Here is an 18,854-nt window from a genome sequence, read left to right on the forward strand (position 1 = left end):
AACACAACATTTTGCTCACTGCTTGCTGGATGCATTTTAAAAGATTAGTTGTGTGAAGGCAACCGTAATAAGAAGAAGCGGATCGGAGGATAAGGTGGATTATAAAGAGCGAGGAGTTCAAAGGAAGCAACAGCGATGAAGGTGACTCCCCCCCTTCCCCCCCCCCAAAAAAAAAAGAATGGATGAAGGGAATGTATTTAGAGGGCTAAATGAAAATCGAATAAATGCTCATTTTCTGGACAATCAATGTGGCGACGCCATGTGGAGATCTATCGCTTTTAATTTCATGCAACAATCCCTACAATTTGTGCCATATGAATTAATGATGCAATTAACTAGCACTTTCAGAAATGTATTCTAGTAGTGTATGGGGAAAAAAAAAATCATATGACTGCACTCGAGAATTCCATTTCGCCCTAAGCAGGCTTATTTGTCATGCAATTCCAAAATATGTATAGATGGCTTGACCGGTGACGGCCAATTGAAATGTTCACATTGAGACTTCTGAAGGTTTGAAGAAAAAAGGCGGTGGAACGGGAAGACGAGCAATCAATGATTGGCTTGATTATATCAGTGTGAGTGATTGGCAAACAAAGATTGTTGATGACAGAGGACTGATTCAACTGGTTTATTCCCACGTGTTATTCATGCAATGCGGCCTATGACACAGTCATATGCCCATCCTGTCTGGAAATTGCGCCATCGTACGGGCAAAATGCCACCAAACATGCGTGTGAAGGGATCTGCAGAGGATCAAGTGAAGGATGTGCATGGTTAGATGAAGTGGCCACTTTTCCAATTACAATGGCAAATACGGGATAGGCGTGCCATGTTTTAAATAGGTGGCACGATGGAAAGCGTTGGCCTCACAGTTCATAGGTCCCGGGTTCAATCCCAGATCCAGCTGTGTGGAGTTTGCATGTTCTCCCCGTGCCTGCGTGAGTTTTCTCCGGGAACTCCGGTTTTACTTCCACATCCCAAAAACATGCAACATTCATTGGACACTAAATTGCCCCTAGGTGTGATTTTGAGTGCGGCTGTTCTCTGTCTCGATGTGCCCTGCGATTGGCTGGCAACCAGTTCAGGGTGTACCCTGCCCTTTGACGGCTGGGATAGGCTCCAGCACTCCCCGTGACCCTCGTGAGGATAAGTGGGGAAAAAAAATGGACGGATGTACAAACACCTCTGAAAATAACGTCCATAGGGCAAATTCCTGCTAAAAAAAACATGAAATGTTTCATTCTGAGCATGTGTAGTGCGTCTTTATAAGGAGTTTAAAAGTGAAACGGCTTCAATTGGACAACCTAAATGTAAAATGTGCACCTTGACACAGTCAAATTGATAAACACTGAGACAGAAAACCAACCTCATTGGATACGTCCACGACCAGATTGTCCTCACTTTTGTCTCCATCACTGTCCTGCAAGTGAGGAAAAAGAAACAAACAACACATAATAATTTCTATTACTTTTCCCCACAGACACAAGAGAGACTTGGGTGTGCGTAGAAAGCTTTCTTCGCAAAGACAGAAACGAGCACACACAGTGATCAGTCAATATCGCTGGCCATACTTCGCTTCCCTCCTTTGTCAGCTTTCGACAACGGCAACAGTACGCAACAAACATCTGCTGTCACACAAGCACACAATATTGATTGCCTCTGCGCACCCACCCACACACACAGTTGCTCTTTCTCCATCACTCCCGCATTTTTTGACTACTTTCCAAGAGACATCTTCCACTCTCTCTCTCCCTCTCCATATCCATCCCTACTTTCTTCGGCGAGAATGATGGCATTTAGTCACCATGGCAACCGAGCTTTGATACCATCAGGGCGTGATACTCCCCATTGACATCAGTGACAAGTGACATCGGCAGCTAATTAATGCACGGGCGATTTCTGGAGTCCTCAAATTGAAACAGGAAAACAGAGTGAACGGGGAATGACAAATGAGGACGAAAAATGTTTTCAAAAACGAGAAGTGATGGAAGGAGTGCAAGTACACAGGAGAGAAATGAGAGATCAAATGTGTCTTGACAAAAAAATGAGGAATCAAACTAGATGCACTGGGACCATCGCCATGGCCGTGATTTCAAGCTGGACGCCGTTCCGCACACACACACACACACACTACAAGTGTCAATTGGCCCTGCACACTGCAAACACACGTACACACACAGCCATCACATTCATTTCGGCTATCATTATTGGCAACTCATCGTTCATCCAACCATAACATGACTCTAATTGGCCCCCGACCTCAACGGCACCACCTCCACGAGGGGTAAACATTCATGAGAAATGCCGCACCTGGACATGTGTGACACATAATTTGCAAAAATCCAGCCAATAAATGGCGCCACAGCACTTAAAACAGAGAGGATCTCCATGTATCAAGCATGTATACAGTCATGTAGCCATGTTACATAAATCTTTGCATTTTGTAGTTAAATTGTTCAACTTCTTTTTCTTTCAGCTTGTCCCATTAGGGTTCGCCATAGCATGTCATCTTTTTCCATCTAAGCCTATGTCATGGATTCTCCTCTCTAACACCCACTGTCCTCATGTCCTCCCTCACAGCATCCAACAGCCTTTTCTTTGGTCTTCCTATCGCTCTTTTGCCCGGCAGCGCCATCCTCAGCACCTTTCCACCAATATACTCACTCTCTCGTCTCTGAACATGTCCAAACCATCTAAGTCTAACATCATTAGCTAGCGTACTAGCCTAAATGACACACTACCACAAACTGACTGGCAAATATGCCAAGTAGCTCTTACGCAAATGAGTAATTAAATATTTGTTAAGGTATTTACACATAGTAATAAATATTATGGAAAGCAGGAAAATGGTAAAGTAGACAACATAGGCCATTTTTTAGCAATATTGGAGAGGGAAAAAAAGCAGAAACTAGCTATTAAATACTTTCATTTAATTAAACCAAACACCAAGATTCTACAAGATAAAAAGTAATTTACTCAAAAACGTTTACTAAAAAACAGAGATTTTCAACAAATAACAGGCAATAGTTCCAAAAAGGTGAATTTGCAAATACGTGGGGCTCGTTGTACTTCTGTAGCTTCTTTTGTTGTGAAAGTGTCCATTTTCACTTAAGTTGTCAAACTGTATTATTCATTTACTACAAATGTACCGTATTTTCCGCACTATAAGGCGCACCTTCAATGAATGGCCTATTTCAAAACGTTTTTCATATACAATATAAGGCGCACCGCATTATAAGGCACATAGAATAGATGTTACAGTGGAGGCTGGGGTTACGTTATGCATCCATTAGATGGTGCTGCACTAAAGGCTCAATATTGCTCCAGATATAAAGCGCACCGGATTATAAGGCGCACCATCAGCTTTTGAGAAAATTAAAGGCTTTTTGGGTGCACCTTACAGTGCAGAAAATATGGTATCTTTGCTCATGTGTGAATGCTTTATAGTAACAGACAGAACAATTCATAGCGCTTTTTTGTTGCGTAAATTGAGATGAGGTCATCATTATTCATGTTAGAATTACCAATGCTAACAAGGTAACAAGTTTGTTCCTGTAATCCAAGCGGGAACACGGGCACGTACGTAGGAGTGCGGCGCGAGGGGCTCTTTTTCGTCGCAGCGCCTCCTCTTCGCCTCCGTTCCTCCCTGCGAAGAGGCGTAGACGCCCGATGGGCCCTGACGCTCATCCGGCGGCTGACTGTCAGTCGACGACGCCGACTTACTCTGAAGTGAGAGAAAACAACGGGAAATGTAAGGTGCAAAGCAGCGTTCAACGGGCCCTCGTCACCAGCACGCATGTCGGGGATGTCGGGATGGTGAGAGGGCAGTGTTCGTCATGGCCCATCTGTTTAGAATCCTTGATTTACATCTGGACTCATTGAAGTGGAATCCATTTGGGGAGTGCGGGGGGCTCTTCAAGTGCGACCCATGGAATTGGCCAAAATTGGGTTTAACATCAATGATCATCCTGCTGATATATACGCACACATTGCTGCAATTGTGCCATGTCTCCCATCGTAATAGACATCAAATTTGTCATTGATCAATGATTTTTTTTTCTCAAATGGCACTTTGAAACTAAAATGGTGTTCTTATGATTTTCTCTCAAAATAAGATCAACACAATGTTAGTTAAAAATGTTTAAACAATGCAAGCAATTAAAAAAAAATGGGAAAAAGACATTCAAAATATATTTTCTTGAAAATATTTAGATTTTTGCAGCAAATTTTACTTTTTTCTTTTACAGTTTTTACTGTTTTTTAAATTACTTTTTTTCATTTTTTTAAAATGATAATTTCCTTAAATGCAAACATTTTAAGTTTAAAAAGGTATTTTTTGAATATGCAACTTTGGTAGCCAAAATATATACTGTAGCTTTTTTTTATAACACATTTTTCTTCTAAAGATTTCCTTTTCCTTATACAAATGTGACTGTCTGCAACATATTTTAATAAATCCAGTAACTGTTTTTATGTTCCAATATTTAAGTGTGGTTTTAATGTTAAAACTGTGCTTGAAACTCCAATGTGACAAAATAAAACTGTTGCGAAAAACAGATGCAGACGCTCCATTCTGTTTGATCTGAAAGCCGAACCGGACCAAAAAACAAGCAAATAAAAAAGTTGAAATTGTACAAAATGTTACAGTGGATTACAATAATAAGAATTAGTTTGCCTCACAGTTCTGAGTTCTTCAATCCCGGACTCGTCTTTGTGGGGTTTGCATGTTTTACCCGTGCCTGCATAGTTTTACTCCAAGCACTCCGGTTTCCTCCCACATCCCAAAATCATGCAACATCAATTGGACACACTAAATTGCCCGTAAGGGTGATTATGAGTGTGGCTGTTTGTCTCGATGTGTCCTTTAGTGTACCCCGCCTCCTGCCCGTTGACACCTGGGATAGGCTTCAGCACTCCCGCGAGCCTTGTGAGGATAAGCGGCTGAGAAAATGGATGGATGGTTTTATGTGTAAAAAGTATGTCTCGTTTCTACAACAAATACTAGACTTCTTCTTTTCCTTTTGGCTTGTCCTGTTAGGGGTCACCACAGCGTGGCATCTAGACAATTATATTGGGAATATTGGTCATAATGGTGGTACTTGGGAACCTGAGTATTCTTTTTTTTTTTTTTTTGGGTGCATTTAAGTTTACGTGTGAGGACCACTGTAATGCGTGCCCAGTTTTGTGTCTTTTCTAGCCACTAGTTGAAATATGTGTACGGTTCTGGACCTGTAAATACCGTACAGATATTGTTAGACTAGTTTGCAAAAAGTATTTGAGTATGTTGAAAAAACAATTCCAGGAGCCCGTTTTGACTTTAGGTTAGCAACCATGATCCTGTATGCTTCGAAAGTAAAGATGAGTGATGAAGATGAGGCCCATTTTTTTTTTTAAATCAGATAAACAGAAATTATTGCACTGACTCATGCACAACATGAGGGGTGAATGTAAACAGGGCAGCTTGAAAAGAAGCCCACATAAGGTATTTATTTAGTGCTTCACACGTAAAACCTGGTGTGAAATCCAGCTCTCATTATGAGGCTGCGCAGGTATATTTACAATACAGCGCGCTCAGAAGTGCCGATGAAAGCGTCGGGCTGTTTGGGCAGCCAGGAGGGGTTCAGCTAGAGGCCCCTCTATCTCCGTCCCTCCGGTGGGGGGGACAACACAGCAGAGAAGAGAGCTCAGAGGGAGGACAGGAAGGAGGAGAGGAGGAATAAGTAACACAATGGAGCTCAACTGCCCTCCGTGTACAAGTGAAAGCGGTTTCACCAGTGCCAAATGTTAATTGATCCCTCCACTCGCCGCTTCCCGAGAGAAATGTTTCACTTGCAGCTTTAAAGTCGATACTGTATACTTAGCAATTAACTTATGCTCAGAGTTGGACTCCAGCCCTGTGTCAAGGGAGCAGCGAGCTTTTCTGTTTCAACGGAAAAAGCAAATCAAAGGCATTTCTCACGCAACACTCGTGCTTTTGAAATTGCTCTTACAACTTTGCCCAAATTGGCATTTTGAGGGATTTTCCCATTGTCAAAAACACAATTGCGAGCTTGGTATTATTTTAACCAATATCTGATGGGGAATACAGTATTCCTTGAGATATGAGCCGCCAAACTTGTTTTTGTTTTTCAAAATATGAGCTGTCAGTGGGCTGGTTTTTTTTTTTGCATTGTAATTACTAGTGGTAAACATGCCCCCCTTTCCCTGCTTTTTTCAAACATGTTAAGGGGATTAAATTCAAAATGTGGAAAACAAAAAGCATCCATTCATACATACATTTTCTTCACCGCTTATCCTTACGACGGTCGCGGGGAGTGCTGGAGCCTATCCCAGCTGTCAACGGGCAGGAGGCGGGGTAGAGCCTGAACTGGTTGCTAACCAATCGCAGGGCACATCAAGACAAACAGCCGCACTCACAATCACACCTAGGGGCAATTTAGAGTCTCTAATTAATGTTGCATGTTTTGGGGATGTGGGAGGAAACCGGAGCGCCGACCCGGAGTAAACCCACGCAGGCACGGGGAGAATATGCAAACTCCACACAGATGGGTCTGGGATTGAACCTGGGACCTCAGAACTGTGAGGCCAATGCTTTACCAGCTGAGTCACCATGCCGTGAAAACAACAAGCAAAAAATAAATAAAGAAGTCACAAATGTGCATTTGTTTGAAAATTAAATATCTTGTCTTTGTAGCGCATTGCACTGAATATAGATGGAAAGAGATTTTAAATCATTGTATTCTGTTTTATTTACATTTTACACAACGTGATTGAAATTGAGGTTTGTAACGGACTGGTAATCAGTTCAGGCTGTAGTCCATGTTTCGCCCAATGTTAGCCGGGATAGGTTCCGGCACTCCAGTGACCCTTGTGAGGATAAGCGGCTTGGACGATGGAACTTGAATTCCATGACTACATACTGTAATGGTATTGTTGGACATTTTGTGCTGCCTGTGAGAGCCCTGGCATGCGTGTGGTGTGCACGTGTGGCTGTCTGGGCGTGAGCTGCGGTCGACAGCAGTTCCTGGCTGAGTTTTTAACTGTTCTGTGAAAAGTGCGTCATCAACTGCAGCTTTCTCTCATGAGTAGGGATTATACGACAGCAAGTATACTGTAAAAACGATCACTACGAAACAGATCATTATTCAGCAGTGACCTCCCCAATACACAAATACAGACACACACATACGAAAAAGAATAATAATCTGTGATGTATGTAGTTGGGCCGTGGCAGGTGTGTGCAGAATTACAAACTGTGCATCCTGGACAAAATCTACTTTCAGAAGGAGTCGCTGGTGTGGATGAGCGATGAAGAGCTATTGCGACTACTACATACTTTGCTGTGCTTGTGTATTTTGGTTGCTTTATCAATATCTCGCACACGCACACAAAAGTACTTACCCTGCTGGGTGCCCCCTCTGGGATTGGGCAGGGAAAGCATGAAAAGAGAAAGAAAAAAAAGTGAGATAAGAGAGTTATGGGGGGAAAAAGTAGACGTCACTGCAGAGCAATAAGACAAGGTTATGACCGCTCCTTGTTAAAAACATTATTATGGCCAGGCTTTCTGACCACACAACATTTGTCCAAGATCCATCATGTGCAAATACTGAATGAAAACCAACAGTTCTTTTCTCCCCCTTTTTTTTTTTTTTTTTTTAAAAACATCTTTCCAGCCCTGGCTTTATTCACGAGCCTCTTGGCACTGAGCCTGAAACAGATAAGCTATGCTGGGGAGGTGAAGGAAAGTTCACACGTACGAGCTTCTGTCCGCACAGTGCCCGTGATTTTTAATAGTTCAACTGAGGTCCACAAGGCAGGCCCGCTCAATTATAGCGGCGTCTCTTTAAGTTTTCATTGTTGACTGCGGAAATTTACGCTCAAAGAGTTACACGGTGTGAATTTAAAACAACCGCAAAGCCTTGTTTGTCTGTTTGGACTTAGTGCTGACAAACAATGTTAAACACCACAAATGGGCTAAAAAATAGCATCTGTGTCAGGGTGTTATAACCTTTTGAGGAACCGGTATTTGCGCACAAATGGTGGGGCAACACATGTGGACAAAAAATAGCACTCACAGGCATATATTCTTTATCCTCTGTCAAGACCAACGAATACTATTGTGTCTTATTGAGGATCTGTGACTATCTCCAAGTGTAACTATCTGTGTTACACTGCTCACAGGTGGAAAATGTGTGCAACACAGAAGGAGCAGCATGATGTTAATTGAAATATATTGCATCCATACATTCCATAGCAATGATATTTGATTAGATTTTTTGCCTTACAACACTCCAAATCAATTGGATGTTTCCACAACTAACTACTGAGGGTGGTGACTACCTTTTGTCAGTAAGATTCCGCACTGCCACGGTGGTATCTGGCTGTCTCGTATTTCGTAATGAGCACCCGCCAAACAGAGTGTGTGTTGAACAAGACAATCAAATGTTCTGGACGTGGCCTGGAACGTCACTTGACCTAACTGCTTGTGACTTATTTCTTTATAGAGCAAGGTTTACATACTCCTACTTCCTCCAACTGTGGACGAGCTGACAAAGTGTTCCACTGAAGCAGCTGACGCATGATAATTCCAGATGTGCCGCAGAGGGTGGACAAAGATAAGACTATAGCATCAATGTTTGCTGGATCTTGCTTGGTACCCAGATTTTTTTTCACGTGATCCAACCTGGCATTGTGATTGGCAGAAACAACTACTGTATGAAATTCAAACTTAAGTCATAAAAACAGAATCCTGCTCGTTGATGAATAATTATGTATGTTTACTAGCTAATAAAGTACATAACACGTATGCTGCACTGCTTCAATACCTCTGAGATGTTCTGGGTCAAGGTGGTTTCGCTCGTCCTTGGCGGCAAGGTGGGCCGACACCCCTAAGGCCCCCGTCAGCGCCAGGAGCCCGGAGCCGCCCGCGCCCAGAGACAACCCGGACGGGTGCGGCGTGAGGGGGATACCTGGGGCGTGGTGGGACAAGTGCTGGAGCTGCTGCTGCTGTGGCCACAGGGGCAAGAGAAGTGGGGTGGGGCAGAGGAAGAGGTGGGGGGGATGATTAGGAAGGAAGGAAATAAGGCGGTCACAGTGAAGTGGGAGAGAGGAAATCATAAGGGGGGAAGTTGATAGGATGGCGGAGAGATTAGGGGATTAAAAGGTCGACACGGTGGATAAAAAAATAAAGACGGGAAAAGAGGAAATTGAATCATCAGCAAAGACGAGAGAAGGCAAAAGATGTGGAGATGACGACCGGGTCGGGGCGAGGTTCGACAACGTGAGATCATAAAAAACGATTAATATGTGAAGAATAAAACAGCAGAAGGGGAGAGATGAGTGGGGAGAAGAGGAGATTGATGTCGCGCGGTGAGGGATGTGAAGGAGCCGTGTCGATTAAGGGAAGAGAAGGCGAGACAATGACAAGAAAAGAATGATGGAAGACGATAAGAAAATACAACAAAGATCGATCCAAAAACTCACTTAAAAAACAAGGAAAGAAATGAGGAATCTATTACTTAAAGCTCCAATAAAATGAAAATGTTTTCTAAATTTCACACACCAGAGAAGAGTGTTGTTAACAACTGTGCTAAATTTCAACGATTAAGTAAACGGGACAATAAAATAGAAAGTGCATAAAACCAGGCAATGCTCTTACATAAAAACTGCCTGATAAGATGAAATACACAAGCATATTTTGTCTTGATTTGAGAAGTACTGAACGCTGGTGCAAGGCTTAATGTTTTGCAATAAACCATTTTAAAAAATGTTTAACTCAAGTCTAAATTGTTGTGGCCATCCCTGATGGGACAAGCTAAAAGTCGCAACAATAACGTTTTGTGCTGACAGCAATTTTTGAGTGAATTTAGTTTGAAAAAAAAAAACAAAAAAACATATATATATATATATATGTTTCCAGGCGAAAGCTAATAATTTAATTTGCTTGGCAGTTGGCCAACATGGTTAGGTGTCTAATGAGTGCAGAGATGTCATGTGTAATTAGCTTCACTTGGATTTATGTACTACTTTGTGTGACTTGTGCTTGCCATTGAGCGCCAATTTAAAGACGGAATGGTGTATAGTGGACTAATCCAACTCGTTCCGTGTAAATGAAACAGTAAAACAATCTTCATTTGCCTAATTTTTGGGGTAAATGTTGGCTAGTTAGCATATTGTGCGAATGCTAACTCGGTGGCTAATGCCACTCTTTGCTAAAATTTGTGTCAGTGATTGAATAAATAAACAAATATTTGGTATCATTTCTGCTTCTCGTGTGATATTTCTTCAATATGTACTTTCTATGACATTTTCACCAAGTATGATTCCGAATAAGGTTTATATGGTGATAAAGGATCAAAGTCTCTATAGTGCATGTTACAAACACCTCATGTATTTTGGAAATGAAGCCTAATAGTGCCAACATTTTCAATGTGCATAGTGATAAAATCCATATGCTTTAAAACGTTTGGACAAAAACAATCTAAAAGAGCAAGCTCAACATCCTGGGGTGTCGTTATTGTGTTTATGCGGGGAGGTGACTCACCCCGATGATGGCATTGAGTTCAGCCATGGTGACCTGTTTGGCCCGCTCCACTGCTTGCACCACCTGTTGCTGATGCTACACCCACATACACAAAAATGACACATGAAAAGAGAGATTTATCTTTGCAGTACATGTTTCACAATGAAGGGACACTTCACAAGGAGGGACGGGGGTCTCCACATGCAGCGCTTCTGCGTTTGGGGTAAGGAAGCCTGGTGAGGAGAGCCTTCATCTTTAACAAAAAAATTAATAAAAAATAACTTCGATTTTGAGAGCACATTTCAAGAGACAATATCTCATGGGAGTCGTTAAAATGTTAAGTATATCCGGACCGGCGGAGTTGCTAGCGCTGGCCACCATTTGATGGCTAGCTAGCTTGAAAGCCAACAGCAGCGTGGTGAAAGATTCCAGTGGAACTCTGACATATTTCTGGAAATTTGCAGATAAGCGCGAAAAGGTACTTGGATACCAATGTCTGAGAACTTTTGTCCAGAGTTAATAATTGTTGTTGTGATCTGTATCTGTTTTTTAGGTTTCTACCTCATCTTGGCTCTATAGGATTCTCAACTTTGGATGCACAAAGGACTTTGATTCAGATCCTCTGTGAGAAATGTGCGGCATTTCACTTCAGAAGAAGAAAGTCTGAGTGAAGATAAATGGGAATATTAGCGTCACATGCTCCCTAGATAGCTTGTGATAATTTTGAGCCGATGCCCAACAACTAGCTTTCCCAGATATGATATTCAGCCAGGGTTTGTCAAGCCATAGCAATCCGCTGTAAAAAGTGTACATACACAGCGTTTGGCAATAATATATTCAATAATATTTCGAATTTCATGTGTACTTTATCTGTGGCTGAAAAAGCGAAGCATGGAAAGTCTCGTGTAAAGTCAATAAACGGAGTCAAGAGGTTCTCCAATATCCACTCCTTCCTTTATTTTTTTATTTTATTTTTCCAAAAGACCAGAGGCATCTGCTTCTTCTTTTACAATTGCACCGTACTGTTTGTGGTTTAGTAAAAAATAACTCGTACTGTGTGCAGTATGTGGCACGTCAAAATCACTTTGTGTGGCTGTTGCTCAGTGTGTGGCCAACATTACAGTATCGTGAGCACGTTTTAGGTTTTAACATGTTTTATTAGTGCCCCATATATGACTGACTTGAGACCCAAGCACCATGCATTACGAAACCCCTCTTGGAATCGCAATATAATATCCATCCATCCAGCCATCCATTTTCTGAGCTGGTTATCCTCATGGGTTACAGGAGAGCTGGAGCCTACCCTAGCTAGCTTTGTGCGAAAGGCAGACGACACCCTGGACTGGTCACCAGTCAGTCGCGGGGCAGATATCAACACCATCACTAAGCGGGAATCGATCCCATGCAGTTAGGTGTGTGTACGATAACCCCATCAGTGACGCCGTAATATAATTTTCCCTTCAAATTTATTCCGACTATAATTGATCTAAATTGCAAATTACCAAAGCATCTTAACTATTACTTAAGTACACTAATAAACGTATACCCAAGTAGTTGCTGGCATACATGCTCAAAGCTGCTCTAGACTCAAATTCTCATGTGTTTATACCATGTCCCAATCTAATCAGTCGTGCACACACACACACACACACACACACGCACAAGAACACACACACTGTGTCAATATTGATTAAACTGACAGAGCTGTGACCTCCCTGTCAGCAGGATGCACATTCATCAGTGCACGCTCACACTGCAGATTTGTATTCTGGGCACGGATACACACGCGCACACACACTTTCACCTTACATTGTTTGCAGCGTCACACATGCCTCAGGCAGACCGCTAAATGCCAGCACTTTTTGACCTTAAAGAGGCTAATTTGTGACTAAATCCCATTGGGCTAGTGAGGTCCTATTGCCCCCTTGTGGTTAAAATGCAACCTTTTAAAATATCCTCTTGTCTGCTTGATCATTTGAAATCAAAGCACGAGTGCTAAAATACATACATTTTCACATGCTGGTAAATGGTAATAGTAAGTAAAAAGGATATGGCCTTGTCAAGTTAAAAGACATTCCCCTTATTTTAAGTACGTATTATTTTATTTTATGTGTGTCCAATTCATATTTTTACAAAATATTTTTTTCACCATGAAAGCACACTACTATATAATTGACAAACAACTGTTGAGTATTGATGCTGATACTGCACATCTTGACTAAAACTGCATTTTCCGCACTATAAAGCGCACCGGATTATATGGCGAACCTTCAATGAATGGCCTATTTTAAAACTTTTTTCATATATAAGGTGCATCGCATTATAAGGCGCATAGAATAGACGCTACAGTAGAGGCTGGGGTTATGTTATGCATGCATTAGATGGAGCGGGACTAAAGGCTCAATATTGATCCACATATAAGGCGCACCGGATTATAAGGCGCACCGTCGGATTTTGAGAAAATTGCGCCTTATAGTGTGGAAAATACGGTACTTGGACTCGGCAAACTGCTTCAATAGTATGACACAGATATCTAAAAGTGAACTTGGATGACAGCACTTTGTTAATTGACCGCAAATTATGCTCTGCGAAATAGAGGAGTTTTACCACATTAAGATTGTTTTGACTGTGTTTCTGATTAATTTAAAGTGTCTTCATTTAAGAAATAATGCTTTTCTTTTAAAAGAATAAAGACAATACTAAGCAACCCAAAAATATTTCAGTACTACCGTCCATTACACTTTATAATCATATTACAATCACGATTTAATAGGACATTAATAGCTGTGATGAGTGTACAAAAACGTCTGACAAGAACTGTATACACACATTTGCAATCTGCAAAAAAAAGATCGGCTTAACGAGGGCACAGGGTTCACATTTTCACTCTGCACAAGTTGTCATAGCGTAGTGTTTTTGTTTTAGGAAATGGAACCAGAAAGAAGCGGAATCCGTCTTTGATTACAGTGCGGCTTTGAGGCCGTTGCCAGCCACCTGTAGTTTTGGACAGCACTGGCCTCCAGAAATCGCTTAGTGGGCGGACCGTGTTCTGAACTTGCGGTTTGACTGCGATCCCATCATTTTCAGGGCCAGAAATACAACGAGAGTTTTCCAAACACCATGAATCTCAGCGGGAGCAATGTTTCGCTTTCTCGGTGAAGAAAAGGAAAGGAGTTTTTACGAGGCTCTCTTATCTTGGATTGCCAAGCGCATTCAAAGTTAAAGTTGCACTGGGGAGCGAGAGTGAGGGTACGCCGCAGAAGTCACTCTGGCGTTTTTAAAGGTTGCAGACCTGCTCTAATTGCACGGCGGCATCTGAAGAAGCCGCAGCTGAAGTGGAAATAGCTTTTCACGCTACAAAGAGTGCAAATGCAGGAGCTGAGCAGGTGATACGCCGCTACCGGCGAGTGCTGTTCTCAGGCACAAATCCTCACAAAGCCCCGCACGGTGTTCTGCAAAGCAAACTCTACGCACTTGAAGCAGGCCAAGGAGAAAAGGACTTGAACAAGTTGGAGAATGAAGAACTGCAAAAATAAGCAAGGACTAAAAATTCATCAGCTATACACTTGACCTTTCTCCAGACTTCTCTCAGCCGCAGCTAGAGAAAGGGAAACATTTAACTCAATCGTCGTTTGTTACAGACCTCATTTGAAGGTCACTTTGCTACATACTCTGAGACAAAAATGCCTGAAAGAAAAAAAGGACTTTTTGGAAAAAAAAACAAAACAAAAATCTAATCAAATCTACAGACTGGATTCAAGCAGTTAAAACCATATATACGCGTGGGCAAATGTATTCTTCTTTAGAAAGTTGTGACAGAACGCGCATCATTATTAAAAGGTTTTTATAGCGGTACCTCGAAGTATAAGTGGTTTCATTTACTAGTTTTGAGATGCAAGCTGTTGCTTGGCTATTTTTTTTTTATTTTTTTAAAAGTGGAGATACGCTTTGGACCCCCACCGCTAGATGGAGGCAGCAACCTTCACGCTTGGTCGACATCAATTTTCAGTTTAATATTAGTCAGGAAATTGTGAGGATAACAGACCCACATGGGGATAGACCAAAAGTATCAATTTGTAAAAAAAAAAACGTTCAATTTACCTTATTTTGACACAGGTACTTTTGACTCGACACCAGCGATACATTCTGTACCCTCTGCAAATAATGATTAATAATAGTGCCGTACTGATGGGCTGAGAGGAGTTGAAACATCGCAATGAACAGTATACTCATCTGTCTGTCTTGTAGTGCCTGTAAGGGTCCAAGGCAGGCACAACGGAAAGAGCGGCACAATGGCCGTTCAATTGATACCGTGTGAAAAAGGTTATTTTGGGGGGCTGGAATGAATTAATTGCATTTATCTTAGTTTCAAAGGGGAAAGTTGATTTGCGACAAGCGTTGTGAGATGTTAACATGTTCACAAAGCAAAGTAAACTTACATTTGAAGGCCTCATTGCTTTTGTATGCCTTATTCCAAGCACGAGTCCACAGTTTTCAGTGTTTTGACAGTAGATAAATGTTAACAACAGAATAAACTGTTGGACATTGGCATTTGTTGTAAGAATGCCAAGAAGCAATTGTTACAACAAAGAAAGAATTGACCAAAGACAAATTTCTTCAGATTTTTGCTCTATATTCATCTAGTTGAGATTCAGTGAATCCAGGTAAGATGCACGTATGTCTGGTCAGGGCCGCACTCACCTCTTGCGAGAGGAAAGGGATGATCTGAGCACAGATGGCACTAAGACGCTTGACAATCTCTGCCTGTGAAGGGAGGAAATGGAGAGAGAGTGAGAGAGAGAAAAGCTACTCGATCACATCACATATGGCAAAGTGCACAATGAACACCGCATATGATCTGCATTTACAACACATTAAGCCTTCGCCGCGTCAAAGAAACACGCTTCTAATGAGGTTGCGACGGAGGACGAGCGTGCTTGAGAGCGCCTTTCGGCATCGCGTTCATTCATCGTCGGCGTCTTTCTCAAAGCCCCTGATCCACGGGACGCTTCATTAGGTACACCTGCACCCTCTCATGCCGGAGTGGCGAAAGAATGGCGACGGGTCACATGGGGCGCTATTCTTTCATCCGGCCCACTAAAAAATTACACTATTGTCATCATCGAGAGTTGTTTTTTTAAATATATATATTTTAAAACGAATCTCATCATATAGTTGTTTAGTTCATTAATTATAAATAACAAAATGAAAGTTGTGCCGTATGAGTGTTTCTACATTTTTATTTTAAATGTTTTTATTTATGAAACAAATACAAACCATACTAATAAAAGTACTTGTTGCTTTGTCTGCTGTATTTCATTTGAAAATATAACACTACAATAATGTTATATATAATGTCTACATACCCTGCACATAAAATGTCCCAGGCACATTGCGAGAAAATGTGTTATAGTTGATGAACCCACACCAACTTCCATCCATCCATCCACTTTCTTAGCCGCTTATCCTCACAAGGGGCGCGGGAGTTCTGGAGCCTATCCCAGCTGTCAACGGGCAGCCAATCGCTGGTTGCCAGCCAATCGCAGGGCACATAGAGAAAAACTGCCACACTCACAATCACACCTAGGGTCAATTTAGAGTGTCCAATTAATGTTGCATGTTTTTGGGATGTGGGAGGAAACCGGAGTGCCCGGAGAAAAGCCACGCCGGGACGGGGAAAACATGCAAACTCATCACAGGTGGGTCCGGGATTGAACCCGGGACCTCAAAACTGTGAGGCCAACGTTTTTCCAGCTGAGCCGCCATGCCGTCCCACACCAACTTTCTTTTCATAATTAGAAAACGGTAATTTGGCGCAAAAAAGAACGCTAGCATCAACTTTTAACAAAAAACAACAGTTTTTCTTTAACTGGAACTGAGGCCTAAGTGAAGGTGGAGGCAATTATGAACTATTCAAAAGCAGTATGAGCATAAAACCTTGTCTGGAAAAGCCTCCGAGATCAGCTGAATTGTAGAGTATTATTTGAATACAGCCATATCCCCAGTTATAAAGACGGTGTTACAGGTCACATCGATATTCAAGAAAGTTTGCAAATGCTTTATTTTTGTCTCATAACAAAAACCTGTCCTTTTAAAAGTTGGTGCGTAAACTTTTGATTTCCACTGCAGAAATAGATAATGCAGATGTTGTACATAAAGTATACCCCACTTGCCCGTCAGCTCATTTGGTGATAATTTAGGTAGAGTATACTTGAGAAAGCCTTCGAAGAGGCACTCTGTTGGCCTTAAAACATTTTAACATTGTGTTCCTGTGCATAGACAAACCTGGTAAGCATCCAGCTGCACGAAAACACACACAAAAAGCACACAAAGCCTCTGCTGTGCGTCTAATTCTATCTGTCTGAGTGCCCTCAGCCTCATTTTGTTTCCTTCCTCACTCAGCCCGTCTCTTTTCCAACAACAGCTCTCACACGAGGCCATTATTACGCCATTCACCCTCTTCTTCCTCACTGCCCCCCCTCACCCACCTCAGCTTTGGCTTTCACTCATCTTTTTCTATTTTCCCACCCCACCAACGCCAACCCTCCACCACCATCTTTTGCTCCTCTTTCTTTTTAATTTCGCCATTATCAGTCTCTCACTTCATTACTTTCTCGCTTTAATTTTGTAGATCCTCCTCCTTCCTGCCACTGGGGGATGTAGAGGAGTGAAAAAAGTGTGTGTGTTTGTGTGTATGTGTGTGTGTGTGGAGGGGGGGGGGGCAAAAAGTGTGGTGAGCTGAGGATAGAAATGCATCATCGCCACACAAACACACTCATCTGTATGATGAGCCAGCCTGTCAGTCACAGCAAGTCTAATCGTGGCCGCCATCGCACACTGTTGCAAGGACACAACTTCATTACATCATACAGTCATACATTTACTTGTGTGTGTGTGTATGTGTGCGCGTGTGCGTGCCTCTGAGCAGTACTGATATGGATTTATGCATCAGCAAATGCAATATTTTGTAAACTAAATGGGTTTGTCTTGATTTAAAGAATTTAAAAATCAATGTTCCCATTTGAAATGATTTTTGTTGAATTAAGAATATTAATTCATTCATTTATCTTCTACTGCTTATCAGGGGTCGGGTCGTGGAGTGGGGGGGTGTTTACAGTGAAGAAAATGAGTATTTGAACACCCTGCTATATTGCAAGTTCTCGCACTTAGAAATCATAGAGGGGTCTGAAATTTTCATTGAAGGTGCATGTCCACTGTGAGAAAGATCATCCAAAAAGAAAAATCCAGAAATCATAATGCATTATTTTTTTTAACGATTTATTTGTGCGATACAGCTGCAAACAAGTATTTGAACACCTGTCTATCAGCAAGAATTCTGATCCTCAAAGACCTGTTAGTCCGCCTTTAAAAAGTCCACCTCCACTCCATGTATTATCCTGAATCAGATGCACCTGTGTGAGGTCGTTAGCTGCATAAAGACACCTGTCCAACCCATACAATCAGTAAAACTCAAACTTGTAACATGGCCAAGACCAAAGAGCTGTCCAAAAACACCAGAGACAAAAGTGTACAACTCCACATGGCTGGAAAGTGCTACGGAGAAATTGCCAAGCAGCTTGGTGAAAAAAGATCCACTGTTGGAGCAATCATTAGAAAATGGAAGAAGCTAAAAAAATCTGAGTGGAGATCCTTGCAAGATATCACTTCGTGGGGTCTCAATGATCCTGAGAAAGGTGAGGAATCAGCCCAGGACGACACGACAGGACTTGGTCAATGACCTGAAAAAAGCTGGGACCAACGTTTCCAAGGTGACTGTTGGTAATACACTAAGACGTCATGGTTTAAAATCATGCATGGCACGGAAGGTTCCCCTGCTTAAACCAGCACATGTCAAGGCCCATCTTAAATTTGCCTCCGACCGTTTGGATGATACAGAGGAGGTTTTTTGGTCAAATGAGACCAAAATGGAACTTTTTGGTCATAATTCCACTAACTGTGTTTGGAGGAACACGAATGATGATTTCCACCCAAGAACACCATCCCTACTATGAAGCAAGGGGTAGTAGCATCATGCTTCGGGGGTGTTTTTCTGCACATGGGACAGGACAACTGCACTGTTTTAAGGAGAGGACGACCGCGGCAATGTATTGTGAGATTTTGGGGAACAACCTTTTTCCATCAGTCAGAGCATTGAAGATGGGTCATGGCTGGGTCTTTCAACATGACAATGACCCGAAGCACACAACCAAGAAAACCAAGGAGTGGCTCCGTAAGAGGCATATCAAGGTTCTGGCGTGGCCTACCCAGTCTCCAGTCCTAAACCCAATAGAAAATTTTTGGAGGGAGCTGAAACTTGGTGTTTCTCAGCGAC

At 42.1% G+C, this 18,854-nt stretch overlaps 1 protein-coding gene across 12 annotated transcripts in view; it reads right to left on the reverse strand.

The window, feature by feature from the left end:
- tle2b (TLE family member 2, transcriptional corepressor b) overlaps positions 1-18,854 on the reverse strand; it is an 86,863-nt gene that overhangs the window by 11,956 nt on the left and 56,053 nt on the right. For 8 of the 12 annotated variants that reach the window (XM_061824950.1, XM_061824947.1, XM_061824946.1 and 5 more), the window contains 6 exons: positions 15,224-15,286; positions 10,544-10,618; positions 8,826-9,006; positions 7,402-7,418; positions 3,584-3,724; positions 1,367-1,420 (listed from right to left, as the gene is read on the reverse strand). In XM_061824950.1, the coding sequence (XP_061680934.1) occupies positions 1,367-1,420; positions 3,584-3,724; positions 7,402-7,418; positions 8,826-9,006; positions 10,544-10,618; positions 15,224-15,286 (531 nt within the window). The remainder of the gene's footprint in view (positions 1-1,366; positions 1,421-3,583; positions 3,725-7,401; positions 7,419-8,825; positions 9,007-10,543; positions 10,619-15,223; positions 15,287-18,854) is intronic. The other 4 variants (XM_061824951.1, XM_061824948.1, XM_061824941.1 and 1 more) reach the window with 1 other exon arrangement.

The sequence above is a fragment of the Syngnathoides biaculeatus genome, chromosome 7, assembly GCF_019802595.1.
Source record: "Syngnathoides biaculeatus isolate LvHL_M chromosome 7, ASM1980259v1, whole genome shotgun sequence".
NCBI lineage: Eukaryota > Metazoa > Chordata > Actinopteri > Syngnathiformes > Syngnathidae > Syngnathoides > Syngnathoides biaculeatus.